Source organism: Anser brachyrhynchus (assembly GCF_964034855.1).
Source record: "Anser brachyrhynchus genome assembly, chromosome: 12".
Lineage (NCBI taxonomy): Eukaryota > Metazoa > Chordata > Aves > Anseriformes > Anatidae > Anser > Anser brachyrhynchus.
Genome location: NC_137707.1, coordinates 11405445 through 11422588, shown reverse-complemented (window position 1 = coordinate 11422588; position 17144 = coordinate 11405445). Strand labels below are relative to the sequence as shown.

The following is a 17144-nucleotide window of genomic DNA, read 5'->3' as shown; positions in this document are numbered from 1 at the left end:
ACCGGGCCCGCACCCCCCCCCCCCCCGCCGGTCGAAGCAGGCGGAGACGCTGCGCGGTGTGGGTGCGCTTGGGCTTTATTGGAGACGGGAGGGAGAAGGAGGCGAAGGCGGCCCCGTCCTCGGTCCGGCGCCGGTCCGCGGGCTCCGGCATCAGCGGCGCTGGTTCAGCCCCGTCAGGTTGGTGATCTGCGGGACACGGAGACGCGGGCGGCAGGTCAGCAACCGGCGGCCCCCCGCAGCCGAAGCCAAGGGGCTCCGGCAGGCGCCTGCTCGGGAGGCAGCGGTGAGAGCCGCAGGTTGGGGTCACAGCAAGTAGGGTAATGCAAAAAGCTCGGAGAAACGGTGCCCTGGGTACCCTCGGGAAGAGCCGGCAGCTTTCCTGAGAGCTGCAAAAGGCCTTCCTTGCTTGCTAGGTTCGGGGGCTTGAGCTGGGTTTGAGCTGCCCGGCACACCCGTGCAGCGCCTGCAACCATGGGCGTGGGAGGCCTGTCCATACTGGTTCGTAAGAGTTAACACGCTTGGGATGTTTCTGCCCTAAAACCAGCTGGCTGGAACCCACCCCTCTCCAGAGGAACTCACATCTCATTCCTCTTTTTATCTGCACAGGGGAACTATCGGTGGAACACAGGCAGACAAAACATCCGGGAACATCAAATATTCTAGACCTAAGCTGCACAGTTGTCACGTGTAGGAGAGCATCATACTGATGCACAAGGAGCACAAACAGTGCACCCGGACTTCTCTGATGGAGGATCTTACAATGATATTGGCATTTGCGGGACAGCTATGGCTGTGGATGTGGAGCAAGGCTGAGAAATGCTTAAGGAACTATTCCACCATAACTGCAGGTGGAGGGAGGTGAGAGAGATTCTTCACAATTGCTTCATACAGTGAAAATGATTTCTAATTTATATTCCAGGTGGTTTGGCCTTCTTGTACTGGAAATCACAAAAAAACATCTATTACTGATAACAAGGAAATCACTTTGCTGCTAAAATGCAATGGGAGTTGTCCAAAACATCATCACAGTAGGGCAGCGAAGCTCTTAAAAATAGTGTGTGGGTACACAAGGGACTGTTTTGTGTCCTACAGGAAGTGCAGCTACCTCATGGACATACAGATGTCTGGGATGAATGAATTCATGAAGGACACCGCAGTCCCCTGAAACCAAACGCAACTTCCCTGAGCAGGTCACAGTTGTTCAGGTTGCAATATGGGCAGAAACACTGTCAGCCACCCTACAGTGGGCAGCGAGCTCCCCGGGAAGCCAGAGGGAACAGGAGCTTCCATCTTTATTTCCCACACAGCCTTATCACAGACTGCAGCTTGAGGAAGTGATCCTGCTGTGTGGCTCAGGGAGAGGTGCCACCTCCTGTGTGTCCATGAATGCACAAACCTCCAGTCAAGATCTCCAGGGAAGGGACTGGAAGAGGTCTAGTGACAAGTGATGGAGAATGGTGACATTCCCTTATTCTGACCACCTGCCTAAAACTCATTCTGCAGCTTTGGACTTAATTTTATGCTGTATTACAAGTACCTTCACCATAGAATAGCAAACTAAGCCCAAACTACCCATAAAATCATTCTTACGTGTAGTTACGCTATGAAAGACAATTCTCTTTCATGCTGTAGTCTAGAATCAGGAGGGAAGACATGCTAGCATTAAGCATGGAACAGAACATAATTCTGCCCTTACAGCCTTGTTGGTTTCAGCATTACTTACAGTAACTGCAGCTCCCATCAGGCCCTGGGCAAGTGCTTCTCCGGTTGACTGTACCTGGGAGACGGGGAGAACATAACCTTTAGTTTTCTTCTGCACTTACACTTGTAGATACCCAGATACAGAGACACAATCGTAACAAATGTGTACTTGCTACAAGAAGGTGCTGATATAAGCCAAGCACTGAAGAAAAATGATAGCCAGAGATAAGATATAAGGAAGGGATTTCCAGGGAATATACAGCTCCTAATCATTGGGTCAGTCTGACAAAAGTGTTGTTTTATTAGAACACACAAGTATTTATTGATACGGAGCTGACAGCATTTATGCCATCACCCACCAGTATGCCACTGGTCTCTCAGCAAGCATGTGGTCTGCGTGACTGAACAGCCAGCTCTGTCTGCACATGTTTTGGTACAAGACGAATGCTGCATGAATACCTTGTCCACAATGTTACCTGCTTAGCTGTATTGCCCATGTTCATGGCATCAGCTATTCGGTTTTCCAGGAAGCGCCAAGTCTCTTCAAAGTCAGGGGATGAATCCTGCATCATCACCAGTTCTGTGGTGTTGTAGATGCCAGTGAGCACAGCCCGACGAGTGTACCAGTTAAACTGCAGGGGAATGGATTGAGAGAGAGAAAGAGAGGGAGGTGACCTGAAGGGAGATCACTAAAGCAGGCCTGGAGAACCACAAAGGAAAACAACATACCACCTCCTCACTGTTAGCAGCTGGGCAGTCCCTGGTAAACTGCTCAGTGAACAGAGCCCTAGGACTGCATATTCCTTCTTGAATTAAACCGTGCAGCTTCGTCTCTGTGATGCACTGGGCCACCAGCCACCACCACCATCTGACAGCACAGCTGATCCCATGGCACCAGACAGAGGTCACAAGCACCATGTATAAAACTGCTCAGCAAAAACACCACCACCTGCTTCTGGTTGCAAGCAGGCACCTGCAGCAAATGTACCCAGCTAGTTGGCTGTATTGTGCAAGAGTTTATCTTTGCTTTAAAGACTGCTAGCAGGAAATGCAACGCTACAATTCTAGATCTGATTCGATGTGTGTAAACACAAGGCTGTGTTTACTACTGAACTTCAGCTGTAGTTCGCTCCAAAAACATATAGAAACAGAACAAACTGATGATGGAACTGTGCACGGCATCACAGAGATACACCTTACCCAAATCCTATAACTGAAATACCAGCATTGCCTGCTGAATCACTAAATACATCAGCACACTGCTGGCAGCAGTCCTGTAGGATATGCTGCAAGGATAGGTTACACAATGCAAAGATTCATAAACTCTTCAGTTTTTCCACTTGCGTTTGAATCACTGGCAGACAATATATACACACTTTTAAAAATGAGTCTTCAACTTCATTTCCTGCTATTATGGTGATTAAACAATTTGGGTACCTAGAAAAAATACTGGTTGTTCCATTCATGATTACAAAGCAACAGGAAAATTAAATCACTGGTCTTAATTTTGAAAACAGTTGGATCAAAAGCTCTGCTGTCTGTACCACAACCTGCAAACTGTGACACGGCAAGTAACATGAGGGATGTCACCATTTGCAGCTGGCGCTCTCATCTGTCTGAGACCAAACTCCTTGTGCTGATTTTCTTCCTGCTCTGAAAAACACTTGGAAGGGTCTCTGAGACAACAGCATACCGCACAGCTCCTGGCACTGTGAAGAAGGCTCTATTACAAGCAAGATTAAACTCCTTTACTGGAAAGAGGAAGTGGAATCAGCATTGCAGCATCCCAAGAAAATGCTTACAATCAATCAGAGGGTGCAAAGAAAAGATAACTTCTCCTACTCCCTGCAGCAGTGAGAAAACTTTAGGAACAGCTCAGTGCAGACACTGATTCTGGCGTGTGAATTCAACTTTCATAAGGAACTTGTAGCTCCTGATGCAATCACAGTCTTTTTTTTTCTAGTTTATTCCTTTTTCTGTCATCTGATTTATTTTTTCACTGCAGTAGCTTCTCTTTCATATTCAGATAAAAGAAGTTTATTAAAGTAGTTTGTTAAAATGATTCATTTAGCTTTTCCTATCTCTCCCTACGTCAATATGAATTAAAATAATTTATTAATTAATTAAGGTTATAATTTTTCTTTTATTTCCTTCCAGAAAGATGAAAGCTTTAATAACCTATTTGCATTTTTAGGTAGATTCTTTAAAAGATTTTCAAGTCAAATCTGTAAATGCTACTGTTGGTAGAAGACACAGCTGCTTCAACAGAGACACACTGCTTGCTAACTGAATTGGATCAACTTCTTAGTCTCCAAGTCTTAACAATTTTGTCATCCCCCCCCAAAAAAAAGCACTTATGAATAAGTCTAGGAACATCAGCCCTTTTAATTTGCACTAATCCCATCGGCATTAAATTTGTATTTAGTCCCTTTGGCTCCTAAGTCTCTTTGGAAATTACAGTATGGCTTCTGAAGACCCTTGGTTGCTTCTAAAAGCATCTTCCCTCATTCAGAAAATGGATCATTTCAAGAGCGGCATGGCCTACTTCAACCCATCATTTTCCTAAAGTGCAGATGGGTAGAACCAGCCTGTCTGCAAGGCACAAGGACTTACGTCCGTAGACTGGTCTCCGGCATAGTGCCATATATCATCAATCATGCTGGTGAGGAGGTTGAGGCTGGAAGGGATGTTATGTGGGAGCAACAGGATGCTGACAGCCTGAGAAGAAAATACACAGGGAAATGGAAGAGTCAAACATAGAAGGACATAACATGAAAACAGACCAACGTTTCTCTGCTCTGTTATATTTTTGCTGTTGCTGTTGACTTGACTCCAGCACCAAGTGACAAGACCAAGTTCTGTTCACCTGCCACTGGTCTTTCCAAGCAGCAAGATTTGCAAGGAGTGTACAGTGTGGCAGCCAACCTCACAACTTGGCCTCCACTGGAGCCCAAGCTCCCTGCTCAGCTTGAATGCCTCTGTGTTGGCTCTCTGAGCTGTTTCTCCAGGCACGGAAACACAGGACAGACTGAGCTGGCTCACCTGTGTGCTGTGTCCCTGCAGGCAGGGACGGAGCCATACCTGTCTCTGAATTTGACTTTGAACTCCAATCAGCTACTAAGGGCAGAACAGACAGCTATAATGGCCCTCCTTCAGCCTCTGAAACCAGTAACACCACCAGGAGAGTCACAAACCACCCACATCCTTCACCAGACAATCTATGCTATTTGTAACAAAAGCATGAATCCTATCTTCTTTCTCTGAAAGGAGAGTTGGATTCAGCTGCCCAGAGGCCAACAATGACTGGACATCTGAGGCTTTGTAGGCCAAGGTTGGGAACTCTTCATTTGTTACTATAGCCACAATTCCCATCTGACCCTGAGAAGAATGGCTTGAGATTTGCATTTGAATTTTGAAGCACGGAGCACTCTCAGTTCACCTGAAAAAGACAGCTTCTTCATATTGTCAAGGGTTTGCCATTCGCATACTAGGCAGGCAGTTTCTTGCAACGAAGCAGTAGTTCTGCATTTTCAGGTGTCAAATGATACTAGTGCAGCCAGAACAATACTGCAAGGAGCCTGACACTGCAGTGACACTAAATACAACTGAGCAGAGAAACAGGTTATCCCCCTGTGGATCCCAGATAGGTGGAGCGAACAATGGAGAGGTTTGTGTTTCTGGAAAGGCAAGGAATAGTTGCTAGACACTTTTAACTGCCTTCTTCAAGGGTGCTCTCTTTTTGAAGGCTACAAATCATTTGAAACCAGCGAGGGTTTCATTTATAACCTTGAACTATTCTGGTGGATAGACTATGTTGAAAGCCACAGGGTGTTTGAAATACACGCACAAAAAAAAAGACAATCCTTATATGCATTTTATACCTGGGGCCATTTCTCAATATATGGAATCAGCATCCTCAGCCTGGCTTCTACAGCATCTCTCAGGAATTGATCTGTAGGCTTCTTCCTGGGTGAGGAAAAAAATACAAATATGAAGAACATCCAAGTTAAAATCGGTTCTTGAGAACCTCAAGCCTCAGCAACAGCGATGCAAAGTATTGTGTATCCTTGTTGTCTCTAGTCCAGTTCTGTATCTGGGAAAGTGGTATTGCTTGAGTAAATTACATTTATGGATTGCCTCTCTGCCTATCGAGTTCCCAGTGCCTGCCAAGGAAGATGCATTTTTATACCCAGTACTCACTCTGTCTCACCCAACTGCACTAGTTTTTGTTCCTGCTCCAACAGGTCAGACAGCTTGGTGTTGCACTGAGATACAAAGTGCAGGATCAGTTCACTGCCATCGCTGTGAAACATCCCTGCTGCAGCAACAGAGAGACCCAGGGTCTGCAGGGAAAAAGGGAGAAGCACAGATCAGGTCATACACTGCTAAGCAGGATCCAACTAGTAAATATGTTGTATTTATTTTATACATGATATTGTATGAATTTAAATGAAACAATACTGTATTAAAATGCTCTGATACATATTTGCCTCTCATTAGGATCACTACTCTGCATTGTCCCTCAGCTTAACTCTTAACACCGTTAACCTGTAGCTGGGATTCGTTCCTGCCCGGTACCATCTGCTGACTGGGGTACGCTGTCCAAGGTTATGTGGGGGAAGCATGCAGGTCTGTCTTTGAACTTCGGTTCCATCCAGCTTTTGACTGGTTCTTTGCTTCTCTCCCACATACCTTGGCTCCCTCTGCAATGGCTTCTGCCGTCCAGCCATGTTCAGGCACAAACTCCAGCGCTGCTGTGAGGATTCGGTGCTGCAGCTGCTCCTCGCTCTCATAGTCCTCTGACTCCTGGCCGCCCTGGCCAGTGTAACTATGAGAAGGTATTGGTACAGTGAGGGGAACGTCACCATCACCCATCAGCAACATGGACTCTACTGCTCACTCACTGCCACCAGTGTGTGTGAACATGCTTTAAGATCTGCTCACTCAGTATACATCTCACGTCTTCCTGTAAAATCCTTCCCCCTCCATTCTAGAAAAAGGAATTTTTAATGAACCTTTGCTGTTAGAGGAGGAGATGGAAATAAGGGAAGGCTCGATCCAGTTGGTTACCTGGAGATCAACCAGCCTCAGATATCCCACTCCTTAAAAAAAAGCAAAAAACAACTAACTACGTTTTTCCCTTTTACGGATATAAGCACATGGACACTGCAGCTATAGATTTACACAAGAACACAGAAGTGCAGGCCTGTGCTCTGCAGACTAGAAAGGCTTCCTTGTGAAAGCAAGTCCCATCTTGTCTCCATGAAGGACAGTGGAATTTGCGCTGTCACAGCTACTGAAGCACCATTAATTCTGGACTGCACTGTCTCTGAGCAGCAGCAAGTTTCAGCAAAGCAAGTCCTTTTGATCTCACTGCCGGCAGGACAGCTCTAAAGCGAGCTACTGAGTTACCTGGGACGAGAGCCCTGAGGTTCATGGTCAGGCTGGGGGTCTGTTGGGGGTGAGTCAAACTGCTGCTGAGGGGAAGATGCCAGCGGCTCCTTCTTCTGCTCATCTGAGGCTCTCCTCAGTACAGCTGAGGCATGGAGGGCCCGCTGGGGTGGGTAGAGCTGGCACCTGAGCCCTGAAAGGGAAACAAGGAGTCAGATGTGTCCTTCAGGTACAAGACAGCACAGGGACTCAAGGTGGAGAAGAGCATTGTGGCAAACACAGCCAAAAGGCATGGAAACCTGCAGGGAACGATAGTCTTTACTTCTGAGAAACACCCTTGTCACCCTAGACTTACATTTACTTGATGAAGTGGAAACATCTTCTGAGGAAAAGAATCCTGCACATGCAGCAAACAGAAAGGAGTTTTGCAAGCTTGTGCCGGAAAGCACACACACAAACCTGCACCCACCACAGCACGCCTCTGGTCCTTGGCCCATCACAAGGAAAGAACCCAGAACAGGGTCACTGCGGCGCTCGAGTGAGGTAGCAGTTTGAACAGATACCACACTCCAACTGCTGCTTATGCTCCTCAGGTGACTCAAAGACAGCACACCCGGCAATTAGGGCTACCGTGGGAGAATTTTTAATTTCACTGCAGTGAGGCGTTGTGTTTTTGATGAGCTGGGGCTGCACGAAGGGATAAACACACACACACACACACACACACACACACACGCCCTAACGCTTGGGCTCGCTGACAGCGGGGCTGCAGCAGCCCACCCTGCCCGCTCCCCCCGCACCGGCCCCGACGGGCACCGCACGGCCCGGGCCAGGCCTCGCCCCGCTGCGTGGGGCGGGGGGGGCGGGCGGCCCCGCACCGCTGCCCTTCACCTCACCTTCCCCCGGCCCCCCACGCCCCGCCCGCCAAGCGCACGGGCACGGGCACGGGCACGAGCAGGGGCACGGCCGCGAGCGCGAGCACGAGCGCGAGCACACGCCCCCCGCCCCCTCACCCGCGCGGCCCCGCCACAGCCGCCAGCCCGCCCGCCGCAGGCTGCCTGCCGCCGCCGCCGCCATTTTGGAAGCGGGCAGGGCGCGATGACGCAGCGGGGCAGGGCCGTGACGGTGTCAGAGGGAGCCGAGCCGAGCCCGTCCCGCGCCGCCCGCAGGTAAGGGGAGCGGGGCCCGGGCGTTGTCGGCGGTCCTGGGGGGCAGCCCCGGCGCTTCCACGGCCTCGCGGGCACGGCCAGGCAGCGCTGCGCCTCCTGCCCTGTCCGCTCGGCTCCTCCCGGGCCTGGCTGGGGGCGCCCCCCGGGCTCGGCGGAGGGGCGGCGTCGTTCTGCCTTTCCCACAACGCGCGGGCATGGCGCCGTGGCTGGGTATTTAACCTCCGCTCTCGCTGTGAGGGAACGCGCGCGTTTGTAGGCCCCGTTTTCTGTTGCCTGTACCCGGGAGTTGTGCCCCAGGCCGACAGGACCTGCCTGGCTTCATCCTGAGCTCGCGATTAACTTGAAGCCTTGATGTGCTGGACAAGGTAGCCCAAAGACTTTTTTTTTTTAAACATATGAAAGCTGGAAGCCTGCAGTACTGCTTAAAGCCCCTTCCTTCCCCTGTTTGTGGGAGGAACAGTCCTGTTCTTCACGGCCCGCTGGTGACCGTGACGTGAAGATAAGCCCCGCGTCCGCTCCTTGCCCCCCGGGTGACAAAGCAGCTGAGCTGTAACTGCAACGATCTCCTCAGCAGCAGCAGAGGAAAGCACTGCTCAGCTAGACCATGGGGTGCCAGGTGCTTCCCTGAGTTAGCAAGCTAGCTTGGCAGGTTCTATAGCCGCAGGCGTGTGAAAGAAGGAAGACGGCTGGGGTGTAACCCCTTCGTTCTAAATAAATTCCACTTACTACTGGAAATCTTAGAGGGGGAAAATACACGCTCCCCTGGAACTCCCCCAGTCATTGGTTGTCCGTGCTTCAACAGCAGTTCCTGGCCTTCATGCCCACTGAAGGCAGATTAACGTCATGTTCTTGAAGCAGTAGCTTCCTGCTGTCTTTAGATAGGTCTCTGGGCACTGATGCAGGCTGGTGGTCTGGTGTTGCTGTTCGAGTGGCTTGGGCTCAGACTGAAATTATTTCCGTGATGTCGCTTTGGCATCACGTTTGGGATCTGCTGTTACACCTTTTTACCTGAACCTCTCTTGAACAGTCACAGCCTGTTGTTCTGAGAGGAGGGTGTGACTTTGTTTTATTTTTTTCTACGTTAGTCTAACAGATTATGTATCTTTTGAGGTTTTCAGCCACCTCCCTGGGAAAGATGACGTTTTGTCACGGTTAATACAGGTTTACTAGTGTTAATCTTAGTTGTGGTTGCTTAGCTTGCGTTGCAAGTGCCCTCAAGGCCAACTGTGAGGTCCTGTAACCTGTATCATGTGTCTGGGATCTTTTCCTTGTGGCTGGGTTGGCTGTGCAGGCTGGATTACAACCCATTCCTACCAGAGTCGCTTGGACAAGGTTCAGGGTTGTCCCATTCTTCATGTCTGCGGTTTCTAGGAGTCTATGGCATGTTGAGCTTGAGCAACAGGGAGTCAAAATCGACTCCCAGATTGTGGGCAACTCAGCTAACTTTGGTGCAGCACATCTGTGAGCTCTTTGATGAAAACATAGCGATGATAAGGTTTTATCCAGGATGCATAATGTTGTAATGATTTTAGATGATGATCTTAAAACAGACTGTTTTGAAGCAAGTGCATGGCTTATATCTGACTGCAGATGTAGCGGGCAACCATTATGTTAATCACCGTCTCTGTCCTCCATGGTTGTGTTAAATTAGAAAGGCTGCATTGGATGAGTAAAGTGAAAGAGGACAGGAAATTATTTTCAGTAGTTGGTGCTGCAATGAGTACAGGTGACAACATGATTGACTCCTGCCATAACACTTCTATGATGCAGATTTTCTTTGGCCTCTCTCAAAAATACGGTATTTTTAAAGTGTTATTACGGAGACAGGTTTCTCAAAACTTGCTAAATACACATTCAGTTCCCCTCTTCCCTGCTGTGTAATCGTTCTCCCAGTGCCTGCAATGGTAAGAGTTGAAAGAGCTTCAATCTGGAGTGCTGGGAATGCCAGAAGTTACTTTTTTTTTTTTCTTCACATATAGTGGAGGCAAACTCTGCTAGGTCATGTTGTGAGTAGGAGACAGTTCTAACTCTCACAAAGTTGTCACTAGTCTTGTATTCCAGAAATCCTGTATACATTTATATTAAAATCCAAAGGAAAGCATGTAATTATTTTTATTTTTTTAAGCATGGCTTGCAATGTCCCTGCGAAACAAGCGTCTAAACTGGAGAAAAACCAGAATTATGCCCTTAAATGTAGATACTTCTTAATGTCATATGAATGCTTTATTTGTGGGAGCTACGTGCTGCCTGTCTCCAGAAAAATTCCCATTTATTACAAGAAGTCAGTGCTCAATGACCCAGCCATATTCTGTGAAGGTTTTGGTGCATTTGGCAGTTACCCTTCCTGTCTTCCCCTGCCCTGTCCTTCTGTTTGCTGTTGCCAGGCTGTTGCTGCTGCTGCAGAAATGGGGGAGTATGGGGTTGCACCTGGGCAGCGTGTGGCCGTCATCTGGGACAGTTCCTCGCCGGTTGCAGCACTGAAGGATTTGGTGGATAAAATACAGGCACTGGTGGGAGCTGATAATCGTGTCTCTGTGGAAAACATTAACCAACTGTCTCAATGTAAGAATGATCCTAATTTTTCACTGCTTCTTTTAAAGGGAGAGGGTACTTTATCTTACGAGCTCACGTGTTCCCTGGTTTGTAAGTCAGCATTCAGAACAGCAATAGCACCCACTGTTAGTGCTCTCCACCGGCAATGCAGCAAAGACAGTGATATACCCTGGTCATGCTTCCTATGACTGGTGTCTTTAACCAGTTATTGCTGTTATACACAGGCATGAGAGTTGAAGAGGAATGTAGGATTGATTATTAAGCAAAGATTTGTGTGTGTGTGCGTGTAAAATTGTACCATCTTACGTCTTTCTTTCTTTGCAGCGGCACACAAGGAGTCCAGTTTTGATGTAATTCTATCTGGCATGGTACCAGGCAGTACTGTGCAGCACACCACAGAGGTATTGGCAGAAATAGCTCGGATACTTAAGCCTGGGGGACGTGTACTTCTGAAAGAACCAGTGGTTACAGAATCAGGTGAGAGAATCTGCATCAGCCTTGCTTTTGTGGCAACAGTGAAATTCCTGTGAGAATTACTCTGTAATGAAAGGCATCAGGAACACTGGCTCCCATTTAGAGATTTTCGTTCTCCTGACACACTAACCTGAATAGCATTTTATTTTAATCATGTGTTTAAGCTGATAGCCATCAGGGGTTTCTGCAGGCATTCTCCTTGTATCAAAAGTGCAGGACAGGCATGTTCCTGAACTACACTGAAAACCTCGGTGGACTCTGGTTTTCTCCTAGGCGTTGTAGTGTTAATAGATTGTCACAGGTGCCATGTTTCTGAGCCTCCAAATTGATTTTTAAAACGGGTGACAAATGCTGAGAGAGGCTGTCCCAGAAATCAGTTGAGAAGAGGTAGAAGTGTTTAGACTAAGTTCTAAAAGTGAAGCCAGAGCACCCAGCACAGCAGGCTGGTGGAACACAGAAGGAGGTGGACACAAGATTATTCTTTGTCTTAATGCCTGGCCTGCATTCAAACCTTGCTGGCATAGAGTTGGTTTAGGAAGAAATGAGGAAATAACATGCCATCTGATAAGAACAGAAGCATCTGTGCTGATGATGTTTCTACTGGCACAATCTGCAGCACTGAAAATAGTGGTATAATTGGCAACAGAAGCTCTTCCAGTTTAGGAAGATTTACCATTGTTTTGAAGCTGGCAGTGGCGCTGCAGGGCAGAGGTACAATACCAGGATGGGAGACGTTCCTGGGACAGAATGAAGAATGTGCACAGTCTGGAGTAGATGGGTTTTTTTGGTTTCCAAAGTCACATCTGGCAGGCTGGAACTTGGTGGACTTGGAATAAAGTGCAAGTGAGAGTATGGAGACAAGGTGGCTGAACTCAGCACAATCCTGTGCCCAAGGGAAGAAGCCTGTAATGAGTCTTCGATGAAATAGTGACTGTAGTAACTTATGCCTATTGGAACAAGGCTCTTGAATGTTATGTTTCTGAATTTAATGCTTATTTAGGAATCCATGTTTTGAAAATTCATGAGTTGTTTACTGCAATATATGAAAATGTTTTGGGGGATCTTTTTTTTCTTTCGTTCCTTTTAAAATTGGTGTTGATTGTGTTGAAGGAGGTTTTGGCATATGTAGAACAAATCTGGAGCTAGAACCAACTTTGTGATCCCAGGCCATTATTCTAATGAACAAGCTGCTCACTCTTTTTGGTTTGTTCCTGCTGTCACTGGAGAGGGCCCATTTTAAAGCAAAGGTTTGGCTTCAGTACCTCCTTGTAAAGCTGTCTTGCTTTTCCAGGTTTCAAGCACCATATCTGTTTCTTAGTGACCTCTATTCTTGTTCTTCCCTCCTGCTATTTCCTGCTTTTGTGTCTTCCAGGAAACAACAGCAGAATCAAGACAGCAGCCAAACTCTTCGCAGCTCTGACTCTCTCTGGGATAGTGGAAGTGAAGGAGGTATGTATGTACTTACTCTTCCAGAACTCCCTTATGCTGTTACCTTGAAACATTAGACGAGGACTTGATGGGTAGCAAGATGTTCGCTATCCTGGTTTACTGTAAATGTGCATGGACATTGCCTGCCCCAAACTTTTGCTACTGCAAAGGTAGTGTTATTCTTTAGGGTTGAAAATAGAAGAGAAACTGTCTTTTGTCATGACTGATTGCTTGTGTCATACTGATCAACTCTTTCTGCTGCACTGCAACTAGGACTGACTCACCCTGTGCTCTGAAGGATAAGCAGCTGGAGCCAGACACAACTGATTATCTGTGTTCACAGGAATAATGCACAGGGCACTGAAATAAGGTGGCTCTGTGTGAAGTTAACCTAAGATCTTGCATTGCAGCTGCAAAAGGAACCTTTGACCCCAGAGGAGGCCCAGTCAGTCCAGGGACATTTGGATTACCAAGGCAATGACCTTCTCATTGTTCGGATAGAAGGCAGGAAACCCAACTTCGAAGTGGGATCCTCAAGTCAGCTCAAACTATCCTTTGCCAAGAAACCTGGTCCTTCAGGTAATGTGTGGTGCTTGCTGAATGTGTGGATCACCTGCCTCTCAGGTGACCAATATCCCTTGGAGCAGGGAGACTGCTCTGTGGTAGGGAGTGTTACATAAAAATCTGCAGAGTGGGGGCTTTCCAGAGTTTTTGAATTCTCTATTTGTTGGAAATATGGGGCAAAATATTGCCCAAAATTTGTTGGGCAATGGCTGGATTAGCTACTATTTTTTACTTGTTTTGGCTCCAGGAAAACCCTCTGTGGATCCAGCCACTGCTAAGCTGTGGACACTCTCTGCCAATGATATGAATGATGAAGAGATGGTATCCATTTTTATTTGTGAGACTTCGCTGTCATTCCTTCTCTCTTCTATTCTTTCCTACTCTAACTAGTTTCAGTCATGTCTCATGGGAAGCTTTACAACGTAAGAGATAGAAAAGAATCTCTAGGGTAAAATTTCTCAGCTGCTGTATGAGGTGTTGGGTGCCCAGAGGTGTGGTGAGGGTGGAGAGGAGACAAGGTTAAGAGGGAATGGCTGCAGCACTTTATTGCTAGTGCTACAAACGGGGGCATTTCTGTGAACACAGCGTAGCAATGTCATTCCCTACTAACACGTCCATTTGCTGTGTGTTATCTTCCATGGTATACTCCAGGATCTTCTGGACTCTGATGAACTGTTAGATTCAGAGGATTTGAAAAAGCCAGATCCAGCTTCCCTCAGAGCTCCATCCTGCAAAGAAATGGGCAAAAAGAAAGCCTGCAAGAACTGGTCAGTGCTGGGATTAGCATATCAGTGAACCTCTTAACTGTAATATTGAAACTTTAATGTTGCATGTTTTTTAAAAAGATTGTGGGGACTTCAAAGCATGATTCAGTTGGTTCATGTCCTTTCTTATCTTAGCTATTTGAGTGTGAATCCAAACAGAGTGAAAATTGGTTAGCTACGCCAAAACTGCTACAAACTACCACATTGATATGATCAACGCTCTTCTTGGAGGTAGCTGCACAGTTTGCGCAGCCTTCACTAAAATCCTGGTTCCTCAGATTCCAAGGAGAAATAGTTCATGTAGCAAATGTTTTAGAGTCATTTCTCACTCAGTTCAGCTGGACAAGTGTGTTTCAACTCTTGTTCTGCAAACTGTTGTATTGGAGAACAAGGTGTGTGAGAGTCCCAGAGCTGTCTGTGTCGTGTGACAAAGTGAGGGCTGTTGTGTGTGAACAGGTCTGGAACAAGTATTGGTGACTCACAACCTGTAAGCAGAAAGATGCAAGTGATTTCTTTATTTTCTGCAGCACATGTGGCCTGGCTGAAGAGCTAGAACAGGAGAAGAAGAGCTCACAGCCCAAATCTGCCTGTGGAAATGTAAATAGTCATTTTTGTTTTGTTTGTTGTGGTTTGCAAGATGCAGCATGTGTCTAAGAACAGTTTTCTCTGGTGACTGCTCCCTAAGCTCACTTACTGCTTTCAAATACTGCCTGTGTGGGTGCTGCAGAGCATGTTTTTACTCATCTTGATTCTTAAAACAGCCTGCTCTCTTGTGCCTGCATGCTATATAGCAATGCATGCTGTCTGCTACAGTGCTAGTGCCACCCTTGTGTGTGTCAGAATGAACAGTGAACCTTTACTGCACTTGCTAACCAGTGGTCTCCTCAGGGAAGATCACCTTATGGGAATATAGGGGAACCTTGTGGTGGTTAGGGAGCTGCCCAAGCCCAGCATGCAGCAGTGGCTGGGCAGTGCAGCCCTCCTGTGGGGCTGGGGTGGAAGCTTGCTTCTTCCATGTGAGTGCCCTGCACCAGCTCCACTAACTGTGCTAAACAGGCATGTGTCCAGAGGAGGTGGAAGGGAAGTGGTTTCTGTGCTGGCATATGCTGCAGAGCAGGTCATTTCTCTAGATGGGTAAACCATATCACAGGAAGAGGTAACTGAAAGTAGCCATGATTACAGAAAGTGTTTTTCGGTCTCTTGGCAGTGCTACCTGGGGGATGCGTTCCGCTGTGCCAGCTGCCCTTACCTGGGCATGCCTGCGTTCAAGCCTGGAGAGAAGATTCTGCTGAAAGAGAACCACCTGCATGATGCCTAACACAGACATCTCTGGATGTCCTGAAAAGGACTCCTCTGCTTTTCCGTCAGTCTGAGATGCAGTCTGAGACTTCTTGCAGTCCTCATCCTCTCAAATTCATGCTCTCCAGCTGATACTCCTTGTGGGAAGGGACACTGTGGGCACTGACGTTGCTGTGAGCTCATCACATGCAATCAACCTTGGGCTGTGTGATAATCTTTGGTAGCGAGTGGTCTTATATGTGTTAGACTTGTTAATGGTACACCTTGTTCTAGCTGCCTTGACTTGACACTGAGACGCTGGCCGTCATAGCATGTCCCACCAGCAGAGGGAACTGGAATCAAGTGTCAGGTTGACCTTGTGGCAGGAGCCTCACCAGTACTTCCCCTAGGCCACGTTGTACTCCTCCTTGCCCTTATTTACCTTATTTTACCTAGTGAATCAGCAGCTCTTGCTCAGCTCTCAGGGTGACACTTGGGCTCCTGACTTGAAATTTGAACCTGTGGTTCTTTACCAGGTGAAGGTGACTCAGCAGCTCCCGTTGCAAGTCAGGAGCAGTCAATACACTTTGCAGTGTACTGTTCCTTGGTAAAGTCTGGCAGGCACGATGAATTTTCAAGTCTTTTGGGATGACGTCCCCCTCCATTATGTTTTCATCAAAATGACAAAAGACGCTCCCATTGAGAAAACTCTTGCTCTTAAGGCAAGGAGCAAATTAAATGAGATCTGTCTTGTCCTCACACACCTTTGACCAGCATGAACACAAGGGCAATCTGACCAAGACTGTCACCTCTCTTGGTGGTTATCTAGTGACTCACCTGCAGTGTCCAGTAAATAAGAACATAGCAATAACTTAATTTCTGGATGATATTGACTATTCTTTATTTATTTGCATAATTACTGCTAGCGAAGCATCCACACAGGTGTGGGATGAGGGAGCTCTTGGTGTTTTGTGCCAGGCTCGCTTCTCACCCAGGGAAAGAGAGGAGGAAAACCCAAGATGCTCTACAGGATGTGACTTCTTGTCATTGTGCTTCCTGAGTTAAACAATAAAGTCATGTAAGAAGCTAGGATGAAAGGCTGTTCTGTTCTTAAAATAAATGTGACCAATAGTAAAATGCTTGTTTTAAAATGGGTATTATTGGTGTTTTGAACATGTCTCTCCTTTTGCTTGGTCTCTGCTCACTCGTCTGTGCTTGGGGCTGTTTGTGATTTCCAGAAATGTTTAAATGTTGGCTTGTAGAGTACATTTTGGAGTTCTACAAAGATTGTTCCACTGAAAGCATGACTCAATGGCATGGTAACCATTAGGAAGAACAGAATCAAGATGTCTAGATTCACTTTTTTATTCAAAGTAGATTTCAGAAAGAGCCTTTCTCCTGGTTCCGTAAGGAGAAGGCTTGCAGGGAGAGAAATGAGTCCTTGAGGTGTGCAAAATCTGTGTGGATCAAGGGGCAGGAACTGCTGTGTTATCTGTGTCACGCTCTCTACCTGGGAGCCAGCAGAGACTTGAGGGATTGGTGGGGTGACCTCCAAGAGCTTGTAATAGAGGGTTGGTGGTATCGGCTGCCCTCTGGTGAGAGCATGGCTTTCCCAGATCCTTTCCTCACCCTACTGAGTCCCTGGCTCAGTCTACAGCAAGAACAACTCTCAAGGAGACATGTCCAGCAAACCTGTTAGTGCTCCAGTCTTGTAATTTAAAGAAATACGTAAAAGCCTCTACACACCTCTGACCTTTGGGGTTTTTTATTGCCTTTTTTTCAGCCTCGCTGGCAGTAGATCAGATATTGTGGTCAAGAGAAA

General features: G+C 47.2%; 2 protein-coding genes across 4 annotated transcripts; one reads left to right on the top strand and one right to left on the bottom strand.

Moving 5' to 3' along the window:
* Positions 1-54: 54 nt before the first annotated feature.
* COQ9 (coenzyme Q9) lies at positions 55-8242 on the bottom strand (the record flags this gene model as incomplete). Of its 2 annotated transcripts, XM_080552781.1 has the most annotated exons (9): positions 8106-8242; positions 7114-7285; positions 6394-6529; positions 5902-6044; positions 5583-5667; positions 4315-4419; positions 2178-2333; positions 1724-1777; positions 55-186 (listed from the first exon to the last, which is right to left on the bottom strand). In XM_080552781.1, exons 1-9 carry the CDS (start codon positions 8167-8169, stop codon positions 151-153), a joined length of 951 nt encoding a protein of 316 aa, XP_080408907.1. In that variant the 5' UTR covers positions 8170-8242. The 2 variants fall into 2 exon arrangements, with proteins under 2 accessions (XP_080408907.1, XP_080408906.1); XM_080552780.1 differs by lacking the exon at positions 55-186 and having other exon boundaries at positions 1640-1777.
* Positions 8132-16459, top strand: CIAPIN1 (cytokine induced apoptosis inhibitor 1). Of its 2 annotated transcripts, none has more exons than XM_080552785.1 (9): positions 8132-8261; positions 10646-10823; positions 11139-11291; positions 12661-12737; positions 13127-13295; positions 13528-13601; positions 13932-14047; positions 14572-14641; positions 15252-16459. In XM_080552785.1, exons 2-9 carry the CDS (start codon positions 10667-10669, stop codon positions 15360-15362), a joined length of 927 nt encoding a protein of 308 aa, XP_080408911.1. In that variant the 5' UTR covers positions 8132-8261; positions 10646-10666; the 3' UTR covers positions 15363-16459. The 2 variants fall into 2 exon arrangements, with proteins under 2 accessions (XP_080408911.1, XP_080408912.1); XM_080552786.1 differs by lacking the exon at positions 8132-8261 and adding an exon at positions 8384-8626.
* The last annotated feature ends 685 nt before the right edge of the window (positions 16460-17144 follow it).